The 23,496-nt window shown below is 33.2% G+C and overlaps 1 protein-coding gene across 1 annotated transcript in view; it reads left to right on the plus strand.

The window, feature by feature from the left end:
- Positions 1–22,234, plus strand: part of LOC118199265 (uncharacterized) — a 46,771-nt gene extending 24,537 nt beyond the window's left edge. The window contains exons 2-4 of the mRNA XM_035371078.2: positions 6,187–6,372; positions 11,371–11,515; positions 18,031–22,234. Coding sequence (XP_035226969.1) covers positions 6,187–6,372; positions 11,371–11,515; positions 18,031–19,311 — 1,612 coding nt within the window. The 3' untranslated portion in view covers positions 19,312–22,234. The remainder of the gene's footprint in view (positions 1–6,186; positions 6,373–11,370; positions 11,516–18,030) is intronic.
- The last annotated feature ends 1,262 nt before the right edge of the window (positions 22,235–23,496 follow it).

The raw sequence follows: 23,496 nt of genomic DNA on the forward strand, positions 1-23,496 counted from the left end.
CTGTAATTACCCAGATACAACTGCTTATCGCAGTATGTTTTCAATCAGTGCATTGATGAAAATCAGAAACATTTGATGATGTGTAATGTGATTGATATTGTAAATATTGGATGATATACATATAAAATCTTTAGGAAACTGGTGTTAAACGTTTCTTATTAAGAAAACGTTATAAATGTTTGATGGTAGCTTTAGCTTGAAGAGACTTTCACCATTTTCAAAAGATCTGTTACAACATCTCGACCTAGTCAGTCAATGTCTTTGAAGATTTGATGGTAGCTCTGAAAACTATAGACAAAAAATAATATACAGTATTTAACATTTTTTATTAATTTTATACTGCATAAAAGTTAGTTTTATAAGTAGATACATACATTTCTGTCTAGTAGTGTTATATTTTTAAGTATTCTGGTATTATTAATAATAGTACTTCAAAGCTTGCATATGAAAATGATAGAAGTTCTGAATAGACTTTTACATTTCTGCTATGTGAGAAAAGTTTTTTTAACCTTTTCACGTGGGCTGAGAGACAAATTTTTTATGTATTCGAGCCATTTAGTCAACTATTCAATCAGCAAGGAACAGAAGAACAAATTGAAAGTCTGCCATTTCCTGCATGACAAATTTTAAAACTCCATCATCGTCATCCATGGTGGCCAGTGGGACAAGGCTTTCTGAACTAGACGTTTCCAGTCATCTCTGCTAGCAACCAAACTCTTCCAATTCTTAGTTTGAAGGACTAAACAGCCCTATAGCATCTATCCATCGGAGTTAGGTCTTCATCATCATCTTGTGGTATGCGGTGTAGCCTAAAATACACTGGTGTGCAAAACTTAAGCAACAGGATTTCTTTTTGACATAAATCCACGAGATATAATCTGAGAGACATGAAATTCAGAAATAAGAGACAGCATTTTGTATTTAAACCATGACGAAAGCATAATTGCGCAAAAATGAATACAATGCATACTGTAGGGAATTAAACAAAAACAGGCTTTATTGAACTCATAGTATCGTTACACATGATTGTCTGTATAAGAGGAAGAACAACAAGCAGATGTTCCTTAGTATGGGACATGCCCTGCCCTTACTGCAATGGTTGGTTCTCACCGTCTTCCCATACTTAGCACCAGATTCTCCAACAGATCTTAAGGTGAGAGTGCCCATTCCTCAATCAGCATCTGTTTCAGTTGTTGGGTGTTCGCCGGAGGATGTAATCGTGCCTCAAGGTATCTCCCCAAAGCATCCCACACATATTCTATGGGTTAATCTTAATGGGGTTTAAATCAGGATAGTATGTTGGCCAATCCATTTGAGTGATATCTTCACTTTTCAGTAGCTTCTGAACAGCAGGAGTGCGGTGTGGCCATGCATTTTCATCCATAAAAAACGAAGTCTGGTCCAATTGCACCTCGAAACAGACGCACATAGGGAAGGATCATTTCCTGACAATAGCGATCTCCGGTTACAGAACTTCTGTCGAAAACTTGGAGCTCTGTCCGCCCGTTCAGCATAATGCCTCCCCAGACGAGATCTCCAAGACACTGTGATGTTATTGAGATTAAACCGTGCCCTTACCTCTCTCCAAATAAGTTGGCGTTGAGAATCGCTTGGGGCACTAAAACGACTCTCGTTCGTAAGGAGGACACGACTCCATTGATGAGATGGCTAGTTTTTGCGCTCCTTGGTCACTCTAAACGGTGGCGCCGATGGTCAACTTTCAAAGGGATGCAGCGTTCAGGACGGCGGACGAATAGGCCATCTTTATGAAGGACACAGTAAACCACAACAATTGTTGCTGAGCTGTGGAGCTTGCTGACGGGTTTTGTTGGTCTTTTTGCCTGTAGGACGATATATCGGTTATCTGCTGCAGTTGTTGTCCTGGAGCGTCCACCACCAACATTTCTAGTAGCTGTACCTATGGTGTGGAAAGCTTTCCAAGCCCGCGAAACGACACTTTTGTTGACTTCGAAATCTTCAGCCACACTGGTAACACTACGCCCCTCTTCCAGCTTTCCGATCATTCTTCCACTCGTGAAGTCATCCAGATGATTTCTTCTAGCCATATTTCAAGAAAGAAATCCTTGCATTTGCAGCAAATGTCTTTAATTGGTCTTCGTCCTTCCTTTTATGGTAGTCTCGAGTGGAGAGCACACGTTTTGCGTACGATCGTGTAGCCTGTGATGTTTTTCCGGACGTCTGCATATGCATGACCTTTCTACTGAATTGTGTGTTCATTGTACTGATAGCAAGAACCCATTTTCTGCAACTGCATGGTTATCTGATTAAAATTTGCATTGTTGCTTAAGTTTTGCACACCAGTGTATTTCTTTTAGTATGTTACTATCATTCATATGAATAACATACGCAACCCAGTTGAGGCTTCTTATTTTAATTTAATGAACATTTAATGGCAGATACTGGCTCTTTGAACATTCGGTATAATTCAGTGTTGCATATTCTATGCCAGATACCATTTTCCTGAATCATCCAAAAACTACTCAAGACATTGCATTCAGAAATACCCAAGATCCCTTCCTCCTTCATGGTCGTAGTCTAGGTCTAGGAAGTATAAGTCAGGACGAAACAGATTAGGGTGTTGTAGAGTAATAATGTTATCTCTCCAGATAAAAAGCTTGATCTAAATAAACGCTTTATCAGCTGCAACAATACATTTCATTATTTCAGGTAGAATATCATTGTTTTTGTTAAACATCAGTCCCAAGTAAATGAAATCTGTAATCATTTCAAATTTATAATCCTCAATTAAGAGATGAGTTGGGGTGTAAATATTTCCAATACAGTGGAACCTTAAGATACAAGTTTAATTCGTTCCAAAATTGAGCTCGTATAGCGAATTTCTCATATCTAGAAACAAACTTTTCCATTGAAAATAATGGCAGTCCAGGTAAGCCGTTCCGCAAACCTAAAAATATCAATATAAAAATCAATTTTTCTAATAGATAACATTGGTAAATATTATAACTGTAGTTTACCTTTATGATAATTTCCGACAAAGTATAGTTTCCAACACCGAATCTCCTTTTAACTGCTTCTCGTTAATCCACACCAACAACAGCTGCTCAACATCTATGAGTTTTGGGCATTTGCTTGGAAGCAACGGTAATTCCTTGGCCATATCAGGTTTCTTAATTTTTTCCTCCTTCTTCAGAGTAGTGCAGATCGTCAATATCCGAACGGCCGTAAGTCTTTGCTAATTCCTTCACTCTTATACCGTGATTATGTTTATCTATGATTTTTTTCTTAATTTCAACGGTCATGGTTCCTTGTTTTTCTTTGCAGCACTATCAGTCTTCAACAATCTTCTTGGGAGACATTGTGAAATAATTATTTTCACATTAAATGTAAGAAAAAAAATTAATTCGCAACCACGCAAATATGTAAATCAAAGAACATCGAGTGATCTGACAAGGGGATTTCCCGAGTCAAGCCGGATCAGGAAGTGGCGTCACGCATACCAACAGCCTGGCTTATTGCTCGTTCCGTCAATGCTCATGTTTAGAGATGAATTTCTCCCCTCGTACTTTCCTCGTATATAGAGGTGCTCGTATCTCAAGGTTCCACTGTAGTACTCATAGATTTAGTTTTATCTCATTTAATAATATGGCTCACTGGTATAGCTTCCCTTTCAATAGTTTTAAATCCTTCTGTTAAATATCTTTTGCTTCTGACCACCAGTGCTATATCATCTGCAAATGCCAGTACTTGAACAAATTTTCTAAAAATACTGCCCCTGGTGTTTACTTCAGACTTCCTGATGACCCTCTCCAGCATAGTTTTAAATAAAAGGCATAAGAGGGCATTTCTTCGTCTAATTTTTTTATCAACAAGGAAACCACTACAAAAGTATCTTTGAATCAGAACCTTGCCGAAAGTCATACAGTCAAAAGTCTGTAATCCGGACTCGTCGGGACTTCGGCGATTCCGGATTATAGATCATCAGTTTAAATCTGGTAAGATGGCATGCAGAAATTATAAAATTAAAAATATGAAACTGTAATTTATGAAATAAAGAGCAATTATGATCTAAAGGGTATCAGGATTTACAAAAAAAAAGTTTAATATTTATTTGTTTACTTTATTAAACATTTCTTTCAATGTGCGCATGCGTAAAGCATACATTACGCATAGTTGAAATTAGAAAATTGCAACCAGAAAACTATTTGTTGTGTATTCGTGATATTTATAATGATGAGGAATTTGATTTAAATCATATCAAAGACTAAGTACATCGAGATGAAATGCTACATTTTGTAAGGAATTATAAGCCAAATAAAATAAAAACATCTGCCTTGAAGATAAGGATAGTGCTGACAGATCGAATTCCAGTTCATTGCGCGCCGTGACGTTCCCCCCCCCAAAACTTAGTAGCAAGTGGTACTAAGTTTTCTCCAAATTACTGTATTTGTAATGAATTTATCATTTTACAGTTTTGATAAACCAAAGAATGTCCTTTATATATATATATATATATATTAGGCAAAGAACACATATAAGCCAATCTTCTTGCATCTTCTGACTCGATCCGTGTACTTTATAGTTTTTAAGCTCCTTAACAGCAGATAATATTTCCTGCAAACTTGATGGTACCAATTGACTGGAATTGGCCAAGGTATCTTCCTTTGTAATGTCAAAAGGTTTAGAATTTTCCCTACCCTTTAAATAAGTTCTCAAAATACTCGACCCATCTTTCAGAATTCGAGAATTTTCACTGAGGATGCCACCTCTTTTATTTCTACAAAAATTTATTCTGGATTTGAAATCTCATCGACAGTAGCTGACCTACTGATAGAATGCATGGAACTCATTGGTCTTCTTCAGGTGATTAGCATCCTTAAATCTATTTTCCTCAAAAGCTTTTCTATTAGCCCTAAGAATCTCCTTTCAATTTTTCTGTGCCTCTTAGTATTATTCTGCCATATTTCTAGTTCTATGTTGCAATGTTCTTTTGTATGAGACGAGTTTTTGTTCATTTGCAAGCCTACATTCTTTTAAATCTCCATATTAAACTAAATTTCTTTGAGCCTTATTTAATGTAGTGCATTTGAGACATATATGCCCAACAGCTGGGTAAAGGTGAAATAACGTACATTTTTGTTACACCTTTTACCACATAATGGTAATGAAAAATGGTCTTCTCTTTCAATTTATTATTTATTTTATTCTTCCTCCAAGGCAATATTGGCTTTTACGTATTATCCTGTTGACTATAAAAGTTGCCTGCCATCGAATCATGAAAATTGGCAAAGATCCTGCCAAAGCTGTGCTATTTATTCTTGCAGGAATGTGAAGGAGCTGATTCTCTCCATTTAATAAACAATCTGTATCCAGCCTGCTTCATAAAAAGGATTTTGTTGATTTCTGCTAATTTTATTAAGCCCTCCAATTTTTTTGAAAGCACTGTTTAGAATGTTCTGCTCACAAACTTCCTGCACATTACTCCAATCTGTTACTGTTTTGTTGGCCATATCGTGTCTACTAAATGCACATTTTTTTAATGGTAATTTTTTAATGCACATTTTTTTAATGGTAGGATCCCATAACATTGCAAATAATCCATTGCTTACAGTTCTATAGAAGGCATAATCCAAATTTTAAATAGTGGTTTTCAAAATGTCATGAAAAATGCAGCAATAACAGTGAAGTTATATCCTTATTCATGAAAACAAAATGTGGCTTAACAATAATCAATTGAGTTAACATCTAACAAAGCATAGATGTTGTGAATGTGTTATTTTGTCACTCTTATATAGAACTGGCACTGAATCATCCTGCTTGGCAGCAATTTCATGGTTGACAAGCTATCTAGTTACCATAACATTTAAGACCTACTATAGGCAAAGTAATTCTAGTGGATTCATGTTTTTGCAAACTTTTATTCACAGTTTAAAAATTTTAACAAACTGGAACCGTGGCTGTAAAGAGCCTTTTTTTTTTTTTTTTTTTTTTTTTTTTTTTTTTGTTTATAAACTTTGAACTGCACAAACTTTTTTTTTTTATATATGTGTATGTGTGTGTCTCTGCAAGTTTATAAAACAAAAAACTGTTAGCTGTATTTGTCATATAATTAGTAATATCTAGTAAAATAGAAACATTCTACTATTTTTTTTCACTGTTTGAAAATTATGTCTTTAAGGTTAAGTTGTTTGTTATGTGTATTTATAGTAATCCAGTTCATCATTCATCAAAAGACCAGTCTCTAACACCTGAATTATCAAGAGAAAACCAAACTATTGATATCATAAACCTTGACGATAGCAGATCGTGTGATGATCCAGAATATACTCAAAATGAGGAGGATGACTTGCCATCTGTTGATATTATAGAAGAGACAAAAAATGACATGAAAGGGTAAATATTTTTTAATTATATGCAATAACCTCTGTGATGTTACTCACAAAAAAGTTAGTGATTTGAATTTTAAAAGAATATAAAATTATTTTAGTCATTCATCTGGAATGTTCTGTGGTTTTTCAAATCAAAGCATGCCTTCTTCTAATTGTTTTGTTACTGCTTAGGAGTGATCTTGACTGAAGCAGATATGTAAATATGATCTCTTCTGCTCGTGTTATGTAATTCTAGCATGTGTTGTGGCATAATTTTATGCACTGCAGTCCTCAGAATGGAGAAACCAGAAATTAATTTTCGTCATATTTTGCTGTTTTATTATTTAAAAAAAGGCAAAAAAATACTCTAGTCAGAGGGCTTGTAAAATTTTTGCTGTTAAGAAGACATAGTTCGAAGATGGTTTGAAAAATTTAAATGCAGAAATTTCATCCTCAAAAGATAATGCTCACTGTGGACAACCATCATCTGCAAACAAGAACCAATTAAAAGAATAATGAACATTTAACAGGGATTTTTTTTCTGAAAGTCCATGTTACATGTTCATACATCGAGAAGTATCAGACAGGCTAAATATTCGGAGAAGTGCAATACATGATTATTTGAAGGAAATTCGGTATGTAAGCTGCTGCGATGTGTACCCCGTATTACGAGAGAGCAAAATATGCTTGCTGAAATTTCAGCATGTGATTGTTTGCTAAAATGGAAGAATAAAGATTTTTTTAATGGGCTTATTACTGAATATGAGAAGTGAATACTGTACAAGGATGATGGAAGAAAAAAGAGAGATTGCTGACATCCATACAATGAGAGTTCGTTCTAAACATCACGCATGGCTTTCGTACCACCTCCAGCTTAGCCCTCAATGTCTTGGCATGCATTTTGCCACTACATCTTAAAGCAATTTAAGAGGCTATTTGCTGTTCAGTCCTTTAACTCGGAAAAAGCATCAGCTTCGAGGATTGCATCTATTCTGCAGGTGATTACAAACAACACGCTTCTCCATACAAGAGACATCCAGCTGATCCCCATACCAAAATAAAAATCTAAGAGAACATCGACCCCAAAAACAAAGGAATTGAAGCTTACACTGATGGATCAGAAATTGAAGGAAAATTCGGATGTGCAGCATTCTTTTCAGTTCAACAACATTTAGACTCTGAAATAAAATGAAAAGGGTACTTAAACAACTGCAATAGCCAATCCCGGATCTAGCGGGGGGGGCAAGCCGGGGTTCTTGCATCGGGCGGCAAATTCAAATATAACGTTGGATCATATTTGGTATGTTGTTCACTAAAACAGCTCTCTGATTTTAGTACAATATTAATAGTTTAAAGGCCAACTTTAAAAACTTCTTTTAAGAAGATTTATAATTAAATATTAAGAACCCTTTTAAAGGAACAGGAGTTAAAATAAAGTTAAGTACAGCCGATTACAACTATAAATTAAGATCAGAAAGAGGCCAATAGATGGACTCCAGGTGTCACTGATAGAATCAGACTGACCCTATCAGTAACGTCTGAAGTCCCTCTATTGTTTCCTGTCTGGGTGGGATGTATTCAAATGAGAAATAGAATGATAGCTTGTTGAAGAAGTCGCCTGGTTTTCATAGCAACATCTGCTGGGAAATGGAGAAGCATTGTAACAATTTTCTAAGAACTAACCCAAAAAAATTAACCTTGGGCCATCCTGGACAAATGGAATAATGCAAATTAGTATTCGTTGGGTGTATACAAGACACCATCATTATGTCTTCAAGATGAAGCAAGGCATTTAGATTTTTTTGCAGCCAGTCGGCAAATTAGGCTCGTCTTTGGTTTGTTTCGGAACAGTGGATCGCATTTTGGATTTTAAAGCTAGATTTATTATTTTTATGCTTTCTTTTTAGTTTTCAGGTCTCTTCTGTACTCTTTTATTGGTCCTTTTTTTTTTTTTTTTATTTTTTTTTAATTTTTTTTTTAGATATGCTTGCTTTTAATAGCCCGCACTACATTTAGCGAGACACGGCCATTTATTTAGGATGGTTCAGTGTACTTACGTCAATTCTTAGTTATTCTTATTAAGGCAATTCATAGTGAATTTCATTAAGATTAAAAGAAAACATCTGCGCGCCGAGGGGGAGAAAAGCGGAGTATAGTAAATGAGCCAAAGATAAGGCCAAACAGAGAAAACAAATTTCAGCTAAGATGAAAAAATAACTCCACAGAAGAAGTAAACCGTCAGACCTTGCCGCAGTTCCGATTATGCTGAGATTCTAGAGGGTATTAATATTTCTTGCAATTTGCACGATCAAACATGACTGCATCTATCATCCCCAAACAATCTACAAAGCAGCATTTGAAGGAACAACCTTCTTCATCGACATCACATGAATAGCTGGAGGACATGAAACCATGATATAAAGATCTCTTCATTTATATAGGGGCAGGCAGCAGAAAGGCGAAAATCTAAAAATTTTTTATTTGTTGGACCTATGCAGGTTGTAGAAAAAAATGAACGATCACCAACAATCTTTCTTAAGCAGTCAGTCAGTATTATTAGCCGGTAAAGACCCAGAAAACGTAAACCTCAATCCTATTGAACGTGAGAGCAGAGATTTGACATCTGATACAGAACATTAGTATATAATGAAAAGCTTAGAAGATCTTGGCTTACATATTCTAAAAATAAGAATGCAATTTTTTGTACACCCTGCAATATTTATCAGAAACATGGTGCTGCCGCTACACCATACTACAGACTTCATTAATTGGAAACAAGTTTTAGCAAGATTAACTGAGCATGAATCATCTGGAATCCACAGAGGTGCATGATTACGTGGAAAATACGAGGACAACAAATGAAATCGTGCCAAAGCATCGATCTTGACACTGAGCGACTCATTCACACAGAGAAAGAAAAATGGAGTGAGATTCTATATAGTCATGGATATGGCAGTGTATCTTTCAACAAACTGTCGTTCTCTTCTTGGATCTGATGAAATCCCAAGTAGCCTGTTCACAAAGTGTCCTCGACCTAGTGAAGGAAATTTTCTAACTTAATCTCTCCACTTGCCAAACATAATTCAACTTTTAGTCAAATCTCCAAACAAAGGGAAAGGAATCATATTTATCAAAGATAATTCAAAATGAAGTTATTAACTTAAAGACAAAACAGTCTGAAGTAGCATTTTAAATTACATTAAAGAAGCCAAATACTACACAATAATGCTCAATTGCATTCCATATGTGCCTCATACAGAAAAAAATGAACCAGGTGATTCAATACGTAAAAATGTGTGATGTGTGTGAGATAAAGAAAAATTTAATTGATTTCATAGAAGTTGGTGAAAAGATAGGAAAATGTATTTCTGAATGCATTGTAGAAAATTAGTGTCTTGACACTTGATGGTTGAGATATTGGACAATGTTGGTGTCAGTCTTACGACAACTGGCCTAATATGGCTGGCATTTCTAAAACAGTACATGCTAGGATTACAAAAATGAATAAGCTGGATGAATTTGTGCCATGTGTATCCTCGTATCTTGTCTGTGTGCATTTTGTTTCTTCGTGGCCGGAAGCAGTTAATCTGTTTGGAATTACTCAGGAAATACTTTTTTTTTTTTTTTTGTCGGATGCACTACTTGATGATATATTATGAAAAAATGTACAAAACGCAACTTAAAAGGTGACAGCTGGACGAGATGGTCGGCAAAATATGTGGCTGTAAAAGTCCTTCTAATGAATTTACCAGAAACATGAAATATTTAAAAGAAATTAAAGATATTTCCTTTGATACGAAATCAAAGCACGAGGTAGAACATTTGTACATGCTGTGAAAAATTTTGAATTTACTATCAACCTGAAAATTTGAACTAATATTTTTCCAGAATTCAATCGAGTAAATATAAAAATTCAAAAGGAATTCCTTCTCCATGTTCTGTGTAGTTAACGAATAAACTGTCCAAAACTGAGGAATTATAAAAAAATGAGAGGAAAATCCTATGGAATATTAGATACAAGAATCTGAAACAGTAGCTGAAAGAAATGCATTTGAGTCTATTCTGACAAAAAACGATTTCCAAAGCACAAAAAGTAATCTGATGAACTGTTTGAGGAGAATCACGAACACTTCAACCTGTTTAGATTGAAGTTACAGCAAATTAAAACATATTAAAAAATATCTACGATCATCAGTGAGCCAGGGGCTTTTATCAAGTCTTGCCATTCTGGAAAACCAAAAATCAAACCGCAGATCAAATTATGATGATTCAATGCGCTTATTAGCAGAACAAAAGGCTTACAGAGTAAAATTTTAATTTTTGTTACTAATTCCGTGATATTTTAATAGCGTTAAGGCAGGTAAGAATTTAAAATTACTTTTGAAATAGAGAGTATGAAAAACAAGACAGGAAGCACGAATACTCTCAGTAATAGCCCATATTCTGTATAATCTTTTCAGAATATTTCCTTTTGGCAGTAACCCATATTTTGTATGCAGTGACCCTATTAGTGGCTGAGCAATAAAATTCGTTGAACACTAGTAGTTCGGTCCAAGGGTCAAGTATATGTGAATGTGCTGGCTGTATGAGCATTTCCGTAATTTTCCCCGTGTGTAACATATATACGAGCTAGCTTCCCTTACAAATGTTTTTCCACTGGGCATTCCTTCTTTTCCTTGCAGTGCGTAATGACAAAACACTGTAATTCATAAAATTCAGCAGATGTAACCTTCTAACACCCCAAGTACAAAGCAAGCAGCTATAAGAAAAGGGATGCTTCATTTGTTGATCCAATTTTTTGTTTGCAGTAATTTCTTTTGATATCATGATTATTATCTGCAGGAGTTCCTTTGTTGTGTTTCTCCTAAATTGTAATATCAGGGTCACTCCTTTTCCCTGAAAATGTATAATGGTTAGTTTTTGTTGTCTGAATGTGTGATTGATTATTTAATGAGGTGTTAAATGAATTGATGTATGTGTAAAAACCTCAACAGTCATCTTTTTTTGTGTGTGTGCCTTTTAGATTTGCTTGTACAGTTTGCGGACATGTGACATCAAGTTCACAAAGGTTGAGGGAACATTTAAGCCGTCATACTGGCATAAAGCATCTCGAGTGTGAAATCTGTGGGAAAAAATTTGCATGGCGATACTCTTACCGAAGTCATATGGTAAAATAATTTATACCATTACTTGAATATATATTTTTTATTATATTTTGTTTTATTTAATTTTACATCTTTGACAGTGTGTGCATTTTCTAGTGCCTAAGAAAAATAACAAGTATAAGCGTAATTGATAAACTCCAAAGATTCATTTCACATCATTAAACAGTAAAAATGTTTTGATTTACAGTGTGGAATCAATTAATGGAAAAGATGCAGGATTTAGAGATATTTAAGAATATTGTAGTTTAGCTAAATTATTTTTTAAATGAATCCTGTGAGTATTTAATTTTTTTAATGACATTCAGGTATCTTTATAAGATTTAAGGTGTCATCATTATATCTTTAATGAAAGAATGCTTTTTGACCTGAAAGATATCATATGAATTTTGAATGAAAAATAAATACATAAACTTGTAACCATTAACAACAGTTGAAATTTTAAGAACCTTAAAAAATGAAATTCATTACAAATATGGAGCCCATTAATAACAGTAAAAAATACTGCTGGTTACTTTTAACTAGTTAGTATATGTAACATGTAATATTCATGGATCTTGCATGCTTTTGTTGAGTGTGTGAAGTTGGGCATGCAGATTGATTTCCTTATCAAAAAATATATTTATTCCAGATAAACCTCAGCAGCAAATAAATAACATGAGGTCCTACAAAAATAGGACTGCTAATGACTAATTATAGTATTTACCACCCAATAAAAGGAAACTGTACATCAAATATGCACTTCAAAACCTGGTACTACTAAATTCATCAGTTGACATTTCTTACAGTGTACATTGCATTCATTGGGGTCAGGAGGGGTTGATGCATTTATTGATATTTTGTATTCATTGGGCCTTTGAATATTTTGGCACTTAAATTTTTTAATTAATATGTATATCCTTAAAAAACAATAAGAGTGGCTCTAATTTTTTTTTTTTTTTGAAAACTATTCATTACTTCCACAATCAAATGGTACATGTAACTTTAGTCTCTAAATTATGTGCTTCTGTCTCTACTTTGCTGTTAATCATGGTAATGTCTTCTAAAAGAGAGTTGTCCCTCATGAGCCACAACAACATGCCAAAAGTTTTAATCTAATATGCAAGCTGCTATTTATCTCTAAAAAAGTTGGTGGTTTGAAGATAAAAACTTGTATAAATATTAAAGCTTCAAGAATATGGGGAAAAAAAAAATTACAAGACTTTGCCCATTTAAAAAAGGGCTGCAACCAAAATTTGATCATTTCTCCCATCAGTGAAAAACAGTGAATAAAATTTTTCACTGTTATCTCAATTAACCAATGTAATTTTAAAAGTTTAATTAAAGCATGAAATTTAACAGGAAATTAAATAATTAGCTGAGAGAAAGAAGTCTCCAAAGATATCACTGTCATTCTAGTAATGTTTTCTTGCTGAATGTGCAGTTATAAAATGCATGCTATATTTGCATTAAATTGTTACTAGGATTTGAGCAGTTATTTATTTTACTCTTGTTTCTAAAATCTTCAGATCACTTGATCAATTTCTAGATATTAACCACTTGCACTAAAAAGACGTGCCACGCACGTCGAGATGATTTTGTCTCAAACCGCACGCAAAAATGAAAATAATGTGGTGCACACGTCGCCTAACAACGAGATTGTTTATTTTTCGAGTTACAGCACTGGATTGCACTTGCAGACGCAGAGCGGTGTAAATGAGACTCTTTACCACTTGTTATATTGTAGCGCACAGCACCGCAACCGTGAAGTTTAGTCATAGCGCAAGTGGTTAAACAAAGTAACAGAGGCAATTAATTTTAAAGAACAAGGTAAAATGTGCATACAAATTTTCAACAAATCTTGTTATGTAAAAGGAGGCATCCTATGTAAAGGGATAAATAAGCAAGCAATGCTTCTCTCAAAAGGTGTGGCAAATGCAGTGTGGTACAAGGCCATGCTATGAAAGGGAATTTTATGACCTTAGACTGTCAGTTTTAAATAAACAGGAGCTTGAAATAATGAGTTATATAGTGCGCTTATGCTGTAGATATCTGTTAGTTCCTTTTACTATCAGGTAGAAGAATGTTTATACAGTTGTGTTATTTTTTTAATACCATGAGAGAACTGATCCTAGTCTTATTTTTATTTATAGGAATAGGAACATTTTGATAGTATCAAGCCTAAATTTTGAATATCCGTTTGTAAGGACAGAATTTTCATGATAAAACAAAATTAGACTGAGCTACTATGGTAATAACTATATCTAATTTTTTGGTGAATGCGCAGAATATGAGCTGATAATTTTTTTGAAACTGAGGCTTTGTACAGCTTTTCTTAATAGAATTGCTTAGTCTTTCATATCTGAACAGCACCTGTAAAATTGATTCACCTTGGAGCTTTAGGCATTTAGTAATTCTGTGTCACTGTAAACTTCTACTGAAATCATCTTTGTCACTTTTCCTGTTCTGAACTTTCAAACATTTCAATATTTATAACTTTATATAAATTGCAAACATTTCAAAATTTATATCTTTTTTTGTTTTTAACTGCAGGTAATAATTATGGTATAGCTTAAATCTGTCAGTCTGTTGTTACAATTCTTTCTCTTTCTTGTGTGGATGTTAAGCACGAATTGCTAGAAGTTTATCAAATATATGCTTTTGCACCATCATTTCAGCTATGAAATTGCTGCCAGTATGTGAAGTAATGAGTGGGGAAAATTTATTTGTCAAATGCCAGTTATATTGGCCGTTAGGCCATTAAACTCCTTCCTTGCCAATAGTGCTGAAATCTACCAGAAAAATTTGTCAGTGCTTCACACTCGTCCAAATGTTCGCCGTCATTGGCCGTCCACTATTACATAAAACACATGCCACTTGAGTGGGGGGGGAAGTCAGGATGTTTTAAAATTGTACAAGTGTTCTCAATCATGCTGAAAATTATATAATACCTATAAATATCATTTCTGTTCTCTAATTTCAGTCAACTTCCAGGTATTAATTCTTGAATTTTACTCAAAGAAAGATCCATTATTTCCAAGAACAAGGTCAATTTGGATATGCAAATTGCAGCAAAGATTTGCTGAGTTATTGAGTTCGAATTCTCAATAACTCAGCAAATCTTTGCTTGCAACTCAAACATGAGTTGGAATTCATTTTTATAATGCGTGCCCTGAATGCAAACTAGGGTTATTCATGACTAAATTTTTCTTAATTGTGACTTATATGTACAGTACCTGCTGCTTATTAAAATCACTTCCATTCCAAACACATTTGAGTTTAATTGACGGCGATTTGAATATTGCAAATCGTGACATCAGTTTTAAACTTTGCAAGTAAAATAATAACTAACAATCAATTCACTAATTAATCCTAAAATTATACTGTATGCAATTTTTAAATTCACTTTTAATTTTTTATAAAAATATTTTTATGATTACATTCTTGATGAAATTTTATCTCTTGCAAACAACTATTCCATCCGTGGTAGTTTCATGTTATTCAACAACAGTTTTTCAGTTGTATTCTCAATTTTGTAAAATTGCTGGTAGCTCTTCTAATCAGCACCAACAGTTCGAGAAATTTTCAGAGAATTTGCAGTTCTTTTCCAGATTCGATTTATATCATCATTACCATAACCTTTCTCTATATCCCGTTCATCTCTTTATGCCTTTCTTCTAACACTCCTGCTGGCAGTTTTTACACGTTGTTTCAATATTTTTGCAAGTTGGCAAATATAAAAATGAATCTTCATAATTTTCTTGACAGATGTCTCAACATAGCTGCAGCATGCAATTCCTCTAAAGCTTCTTCTACATTAAAGCATTATTTTTCAAAACAGTTTTTAACTGATTTTAAGATTACTCCCTACCCCCTGCATTGATTACAATATGCAATCCCTCTAGCAGAGATATTGACATATTTTCTTCCTTTTCCCAAAATTCAGTTCTGTTCATCATTTTCTATAATGACATTTGAAAACTTTTTTAAGATCCTAATCAGTGCAACTGAATATTAGAAGTTGTACTTGCAGGAAATGACACTAACGTTTTTCAAAAAGAGGTGAGAGGTGTGTGCTGTACAGTTATCAATTCAGTAAAATTATTTTTATGTTTTTCAGTTTGCTGTCCCATTTCAAAAGAAACTCCGTAAAAACAGCACTTTCTGATCCATGAGTTCTCGTTGGTATAAGTTAGTGATAAAGGATTCTTGACTTCGTTCAAACATTGAGGCTTTCTGTCAACAACCAGTGCTGTCCTTAATTGTTTGATCCATATTGCATTTTAATAACATAATAATTCATTCCTTCAATTTCTGAAACAAGTTGCTTTTTTACTTTTAAATATTAATGAGTTTTCTGATGATTCTTTGTAATGAATTCCAGTTTTGTTTATATTATCAATTTTTTGTGACTTTGTTCATTTAGCAACTCAAGTAAAACATTATATAGTTATCAATTGCATGAGGATCTGCCTCTCCTTTCTCACCACACAAGTTCTGATGAAAAATTTTAGTCGGTCAGTTGATATAAAATTGTCCCCTGGTGTTTAGTGAATTAGTGAAAAAAAAAAGCCCTGGATGTAGAGAAAACACTCTCATGTTATTAATGTTAATTGTTTTATAACTTGGAACCATTCTAAGAAAACAGTTTTATTGGCTTTTTCCCCACTTCCATGAAACATTTTCATTTTTTATTAGTTCATCATAAAGTATGATTCATTGTTTAAGTAAATTGCACAATGCTCTATGGGAAACTGCCAGTTTAAATGCAGTTTTTCTTTGGCTTTTCAGTTACCAAAATCATCAAAATCTCTACAATTTATCCCCCCCCCCTTTTTTTTTTTTTTTTTTTCCAGGCTTAAGTCTTTGGCATTTTTGACTTGTTACAACTGAAGTGCACAACAGATTTTTAAAAAACTGCTCCTTCCAATGATACATTCAAATTTTAGAACTTAAGTTTTTGGCCAGCACAAACATTGACCATTATCTATTTAGTTGAATTACAACTTCATCATTACAAGCATGACTAATGCTTTCTTTGATTCTTCTTCAGCCTACAGTTATCATTTCCATTCCATTCAAAGGCTTTGCATGCATGATAATGGTAGCATTTTATGAACTTTTTTTAGTACTCTCTTCGAACTTAATGTATCTAACTCAGAGGGAAAATTTTGAATGTGAAAACTTTGAAAGGTAGAATACAAATGTTGCACTTCCACCACCTATGAGCTGGTATTTGAGGTATACTCATTTACAATCATGTACAGTGCCTCTAGAACAGGAGTTCTCAGTCAGAGAGTAATGTGGTCAGCTTGACTCCACCTGCTTCATACTGTGCCATTAAAAGATTATCAATTCTAATTAAATGTACATGTATTTCTTGCATTTTGGAAAGGGGGGATGGTTTTCTAGCAATGGTGAATGAGGTGGGTAGGACAGAAAAAATTGAGAACCACTGCTCTAGAGCAGGGTTTTTAAACGTTTTTCAGTCGCGACCCCTTTTTATCGCTGAGATTATTTTTGCAACCCCAGGGCCCCATAATATTTATGAAAATTTTGTGTGACCCCGTAAGTATTGCAAAAATCCGTCACACGCGAGAGTGAAACTGTCAATTTTTTCACTTGTACTGTATATACTATCGCAGTTTTAGGTCATTAACTTTGATTTCTAATTTTAAAACATCGAACAATGGGAAAATTTTAAATAAGTAACAGACGAAATGACAGCGTCACGTGCAAAGCAAGTAAAATGAACGTTATAAAAAGAGTGCATCGAAACGTTTTCATTTTTTCTTTGTATTGTCTTTTCTTTACCCATTTTCAAATACATTGTGTAAAAATATTTGTTAATTGTAAAATTATTGTAATAAGTTAAAGAAATATCAAAACTGCTAAAATTTTTGGCGACCCCTGCTGCAGATTCCGCGGCCCACAGTTAAAAAAACCCTGCTCTAGAGGATTGTTTCTGTCTACTTTAAAAGAAGAAAATTTTGCCCATTTTAAGTCAAGTGCTGACAAAGGACACTGAAAATAGAGTCTCACAGAATAAAAGACTGGGGGATTGGTAAAGTTTGATCAAAGCCCTTTTATTGAAGCATTATCTACCTGAACAATAAAGCCACAGTCCACAACGCATTAAAATGATGAAAAGTTTTAACAGGCACATGTAGGATATTCTGCTCTGAAAAATCAGTCTTTTGTTAATCTGAGTTTTATAAATGGAGGAGATGAGTTTAATAAATGACAGTTTTTATTTTGATTAAAATATATTTGTTTTAATGCCTGGAAATTTGAATAGAATACCCACTGGATTTATTAACCAGTGAATTTAATAAGTAGCAGACACTGTACTTTAATATCTGCAGTATAAATTATTGTTGCTAGTTTACAAACCAGTTAAACTACTAGGAGAAAGATTTATTGTGGATTGTTATAGCATGATTCTGCATGATTCTCCCAACTGATGATGATCTGTTTCTGCATGATTCTTCCAACATTATAAAGTAAATTTTTTATTTGCTATGTAATTTTTTTATGTTTAGGTTTCTCATATGGAAGATAATCCTAATAAATGTACAGTATGTGGCAAAAGATATTGTAATAAGTCAGCCGTGAAGAACCATATGCTAAGAATACATGGGAATCCTAGCAAAGACTTTAAATGTGAGAAATGTGACAAAAGATTTGTGACAGAAGCCGAGCTTAAGAGACATGGTTTTAACCATACGAAGGAAAAGTCCTTTGTATGTGAATATTGTGGAAATGCATATCGATATAAAGGAGCTTTATTAGTGCATTACAGAATTCATTCTGGTGAAAAGCCTTATAAATGTGGATTTTGCGATAAAGCATTTATACATTTATCTTCAGCAATTGGTCACCGTCGGAGACACACTGGAGAAATGCCTTATCAATGCAAAGAATGTGGGAAAACATTCAGAGTCAAAAGGGCAATGACTGCTCATATGTCTGTGCATAATGACAAAAGACAATTCAAATGTAATGAGTGTGGCAAAGGTTTTAAATCCAGAAGTGGATATCGTGTTCATTTAGATTTTCACCTTGGTGTTAAGAGGCATGCATGTAAATACTGTGGCCGAACCTTCCGAGCTTGGTGTAATATGCACAAACATGTGAGAAGGCACCTGGGAGAAAAGCCTCATAAATGTGAATTATGTGGTAAAACATTTATTGAAAAACAAGAATTAAAAAATCACATGAAAAGTCATAAAGAAAAAAATCAGAAATCAAAAAATGTAAAATCTGCTGGAAATACTTGTGAAAGTAATTGTGCTGAAATCCTACCTCCCCCATCAATGACTTGCTCTTCTGCAAGTATCAGCTCTTCAAATTTCACTGGTACACAACATGCAAGTGAAATAATACCTCATATTGACATTTCTGACAGTCAACCAGTAATGTATGATTGCAATCTTCCAAGTTCCTTAGATAAAAACTCCCCTGAAAAATGTCAGTTACTTCAGGATAATTTTGTATCTCAGTTTTTGTATTCTCAACAGTCTTCTGTACAATATTCTTCTCAGTCTTCATCTGTTCTAAATATGTATCCTTCGATTGAATCTGGGCAAACATCATCGAATAGATCCGCATTCATTACCAATATGAATTCCACTAATTTTAACTGTGTGTCATTAAATAACCAAAATTACAATACATTTTCATATGGTCTTCCAAATTCAGATAGTATTTTGTCAAAATGTAAACTGTGTCGTAGTCTTTTTAATTCTATTTTGTTATTGCGAAGTCATTTGTTAGATTATCATAGAATTGAAGAAGAGCACATTGATGAGTTAATGGCATAAATTCTGTAGAAGTTATGAAATATGAAAGGCCAGCCACTAAAGATATTTGTTTTTCCAGAACAGTAAAAGTTGAGTTTATTTTAAACTCCATCTCTTAAAATGAAAATTAATATAATGTATAAGACCAGGGATGAAAAATCTAAAATGTTTGGTTTTGCCAAACAAAGTAGAAGCTGAGTTTTAGTCTTTCCCCAAATAAACTGTAAATGCATATATAAATGCAAAATGCTTCAACTTTAATGGAAAAAAATTATGAAATCGAGGCTGAATTGTGATTTTAAGATAAATTCCACATAAAATTGTTTGTGTTTGAAGAAAGAAAATTTTTTAACAAAACTACATCCAGGAAATTCATCCAAAAATGAATGCTCAGCTAGGCAACATTAAGTTTTTAAATAATGTTAATAAAGAATGTACTTTAGAATTTATTTCTCTTTTATATATAAGAAATTACATAAGTGAATATTTCATGTCAAAAAGTAATAAAATTATTTCTGACATACTTTAAAGTTAAGTCAGAAATATGGCCACATATTAGAAATAAATGGGTGCATCCTGGAAAGACTGCTCAATATCAGATATTAAACAAATTATATTAATTAGTAGGAGTTAGCATTGTATGTCTTTTATAGCCATATTATTTGCATATTAACTTTGTTAAATATTGCATATCATATAAATAAATAGGTAAACATAATCATTACATTTGATCATAAACTTTGAATTAGAAATCCATGTAAAAACAAATAAGAATTATATTATAGAGTCCCAATTCAGTTTTCCTTGGTCTGTTCCAGGCAGGGCCTAACTGTAGCTTGCAAACCTCATGAGATTCTTTCATTCCTTAAATGCAACTCCACTGCAACAAGCAGTAATTTTATTTTTGAAATGCAGTTGCATTTTCAAATAGAAACCATGCAACAAGTTTCTTTATTAATTAGTAATGTAATTTCTTAATTTATACTATGTGTTTAATAATTTAATCCATTTCAAACTGTGTATTGTCCCCTAATTATCAGAACAACAAACACAGTTGCAAGTAATTGCATTTCTATGAATTACTGGGTTCCCTGACAAAAGCCCAGTGGACAAAATCACATGCAAAAAAAGCCCACCAAAAAACCCCACTGTGGTAATTGCCCACACAACAAATACCCATACCGATAAAAAGGTGCATGGATACATAATTTTTATCACTATAAAATGTATACATGATTGTAATTATAGTAGATAGAGTATTTAGATTTGATTTTCAACGTCTCAAAAATATATCTGCTTGTATATTTTATCATAACTTTATTTGTTAATTTTTTTATGTAGCAAACAAACTTTCTGCTTTCTAATTAGGTAATCAGCTATAATGTTTCGATGATAAAACTGAATATGTATTTTATTATTTATTTATTTAATTTTGGTATGTGTACGCCAAAATGAAAACTATCATAGTGAAGTTCCTCACATACTATTTTTTGGTATGTGCCTGAGATTAACCATAATTATGTTTCATTCCTAAAGAAATGAAGGAAATGGTATTTAATCAAAGAACCTCAAAAAAAATATTTTACAGCTATGACAGCATATTTTAAGCCACTCTTAGCTCTTGAACTAAAATGTTAAGTAGTAACTTCTTGGACTTACCTATGCTGACTAAAAGCGGCATTTCCTGTATTTAATTGTTATTATTAGAAATCAAATTAGATGCCTATATCAAGAAATGTATGAAAGAAATCGTTAATCTTCGTTGTCAAGAATTTCTTTCATTTTAAAGAGAGATTTTTTTTTATCTCTCTTATTTTTATTTTATTTTTAAATGTGACATTGCAGAGAGAGGATATAAGCTTGTGTGAAAGTGCACATTTGCCTGCAGACTACCAGCATGCAGTGCTTGAACTATATCTTTGAATGACTATGCTAAAAAAGATAGTTGCTCAGAAAATGAATCACTACAACGATTTTCTTAGCATCCCGTGGATAAATTTTTTACAATATAACTAATTTTTTTTAGCTTACACTTCAGCGATTTCTTGATAGGGACAGTTACCTTCGAGATCTCTGTGATAATCTTTATGAGTTTTTTAATCAATTAACTGCACATTTGAGAAGTTTGCATTAAAAAATACTATGTATTATAAACTTATGACAAACTAATGTTCATCTTTCTCAAAAATAAATTTTCCAGGAATCTAAGTTTTCTAAAGAAAAGTTAGTCTTTTCTCAAACTGTTTTGAAATTATTTTCGTTATTTTCCTTTTTTTACAAGTTTAAATCAGACAATATCCCTATTCTATGCTCCTGATGTCCTTTGTAAAATTTTGAATATGAAACAATTTGTTTATCCCTGACCTTTTGGGTTATCTAAGAGAAAACATGCTTTCTTTTGGTAATTAAAAAAGTGTGCTTAGAAAAGTAATTAATTTTTTATAAATACAGTTTAAAATTTTCTCTCTGGAATAAACTGAAAAATAGTTTTTTTTTTTTTTTTTTTCCAAATTATGCTTTTTATTCTGTGTTTTAAAGCATTTAATACACTAAATGCCAAAATTTTCCTCTCGATGACCTCTTGGTTGGAGCCGTAATAATTTTTATTCTAAATGCCCTTTAAATTTGCTTCACTAAAAGGTTTTGTATATTAATAACCATGGTATAGATAAGATAAATTTGGACATTACTCACTCCGCAAGACTTAACCACACTGTAAGTCCCTTCACCCCTTAGAACCAGGCACAGAGGTTCAACCACTGCCCTCGCACCTTAGAGAGAAAGACGCATCGTTTTTGCAACACCAGTCATTGTGTATGATTTACCTGCGAGTCGCTCAGGCTGCCCGTTGCAGAGGGACATTACCCAGCGTCCCTGGGTTACTAGAACCATCTGCTCTAGGACTTGCCAAATCCCAGGCTGGCCAATAAGTGACATTTCCGAAGTCTGAAGAACCACTAGGTTCATAGTTTGTATACCCCCGTGACAGACTGCGTAGGTACAGATCCTAGCCAGTAGTTTTCCAGAGTTCTCTACCTCGCCCCCCCCCCCCCCCGGGGGTAACCATTGTTATGTAAAATTAACTGTTTCTTAAAAAGCATTTACAATTAATTGAGTAACATAAAATTTTTTATTGAATAAAAATTTATTTTTAATGTGCAAGATTACTTTTCTTACAATGCTGGGCTCATGGTTTGTAAGTTTTAATCTTAAATCCTCTTGTTCTTGAGTTCAGAATCTTTTGTTGTTTAAGTTATTTGAATGGTTAAATCCATTTCAACCATATAAATGTTAAACCTAAATTTTACCTAAATTTTAGTTATATGTAATGATTTAATTTATTAGAAATAGTCAAAAGTTTTACTTTGAAGCTATGTTTTTGCTTTCATATAACAGGCATGTTTAATTAGTTCATCAAAAACTTGTTAGAGACACTATCCAATCAAGAACAAGGATATTTTTTCACTCTGCAATTCTACTGCTAAAATAGTGAATTATCCTTTAAAATTGTTAAGAAATATTTTTAACTTATCTTCAGTAATATTTTATTCCTTTCATTTTCCAATTATTGAAAATTTTTTAAATATTTGAAATTCTAGTTAAATCTATAGATAAAAATATTTCAAGAAATAGACTAAAGAAAATGCAAGAAAGAGGTTTTTTAACTTTGGTTGCAGGCGAAATTTCAAATATGGTTCTTTTCTAGTAAATAACAAAAATGTCTAAAATCCTCTTTAATTTATTTCTCACCACCCTTTAATGGCTCTCTTGTCTCCTCCTTTCTTTTGAGACCCTTCTTTGGCACCGTAGATTCGAAAGGGGATAAAGCAGTTAAGAAAGACTGTCCTCACTTTAACTTCTTTTTCACTCAGTTTGGGGGGAGGGGAAGGTAATGTAAATGATTTTCCACTTGAAATGCCAGTGGTCAGTTATTAAAAAATACGTGACAAAAACCCTTAAAGATGAATGCCCACTTAAAAAGAATGCACATTTTCAGGAAATCCAAAATAGTTATGACTTCCTCAAAAATTTTGCAAATAATTATTATGATTAAATATGAAATTTTAAGTGGAAATGAAATTAATTTATGTAAAATCAAAGTAGTCGAAATTTAACGAAGTGTCAAAATTAACTTGAATCTAAGTAGTCAAAATTGAAGTTATTTGTAACCTTGCTTTGAATTTACCATTAAAACTTTATTTCTGC

Source organism: Stegodyphus dumicola, chromosome X1 (genome assembly GCF_044657685.1).
Source record: "Stegodyphus dumicola isolate Sdum_Otavi_A_Nest chromosome X1, ASM4465768v1".
NCBI lineage: Eukaryota > Metazoa > Arthropoda > Arachnida > Araneae > Eresidae > Stegodyphus > Stegodyphus dumicola.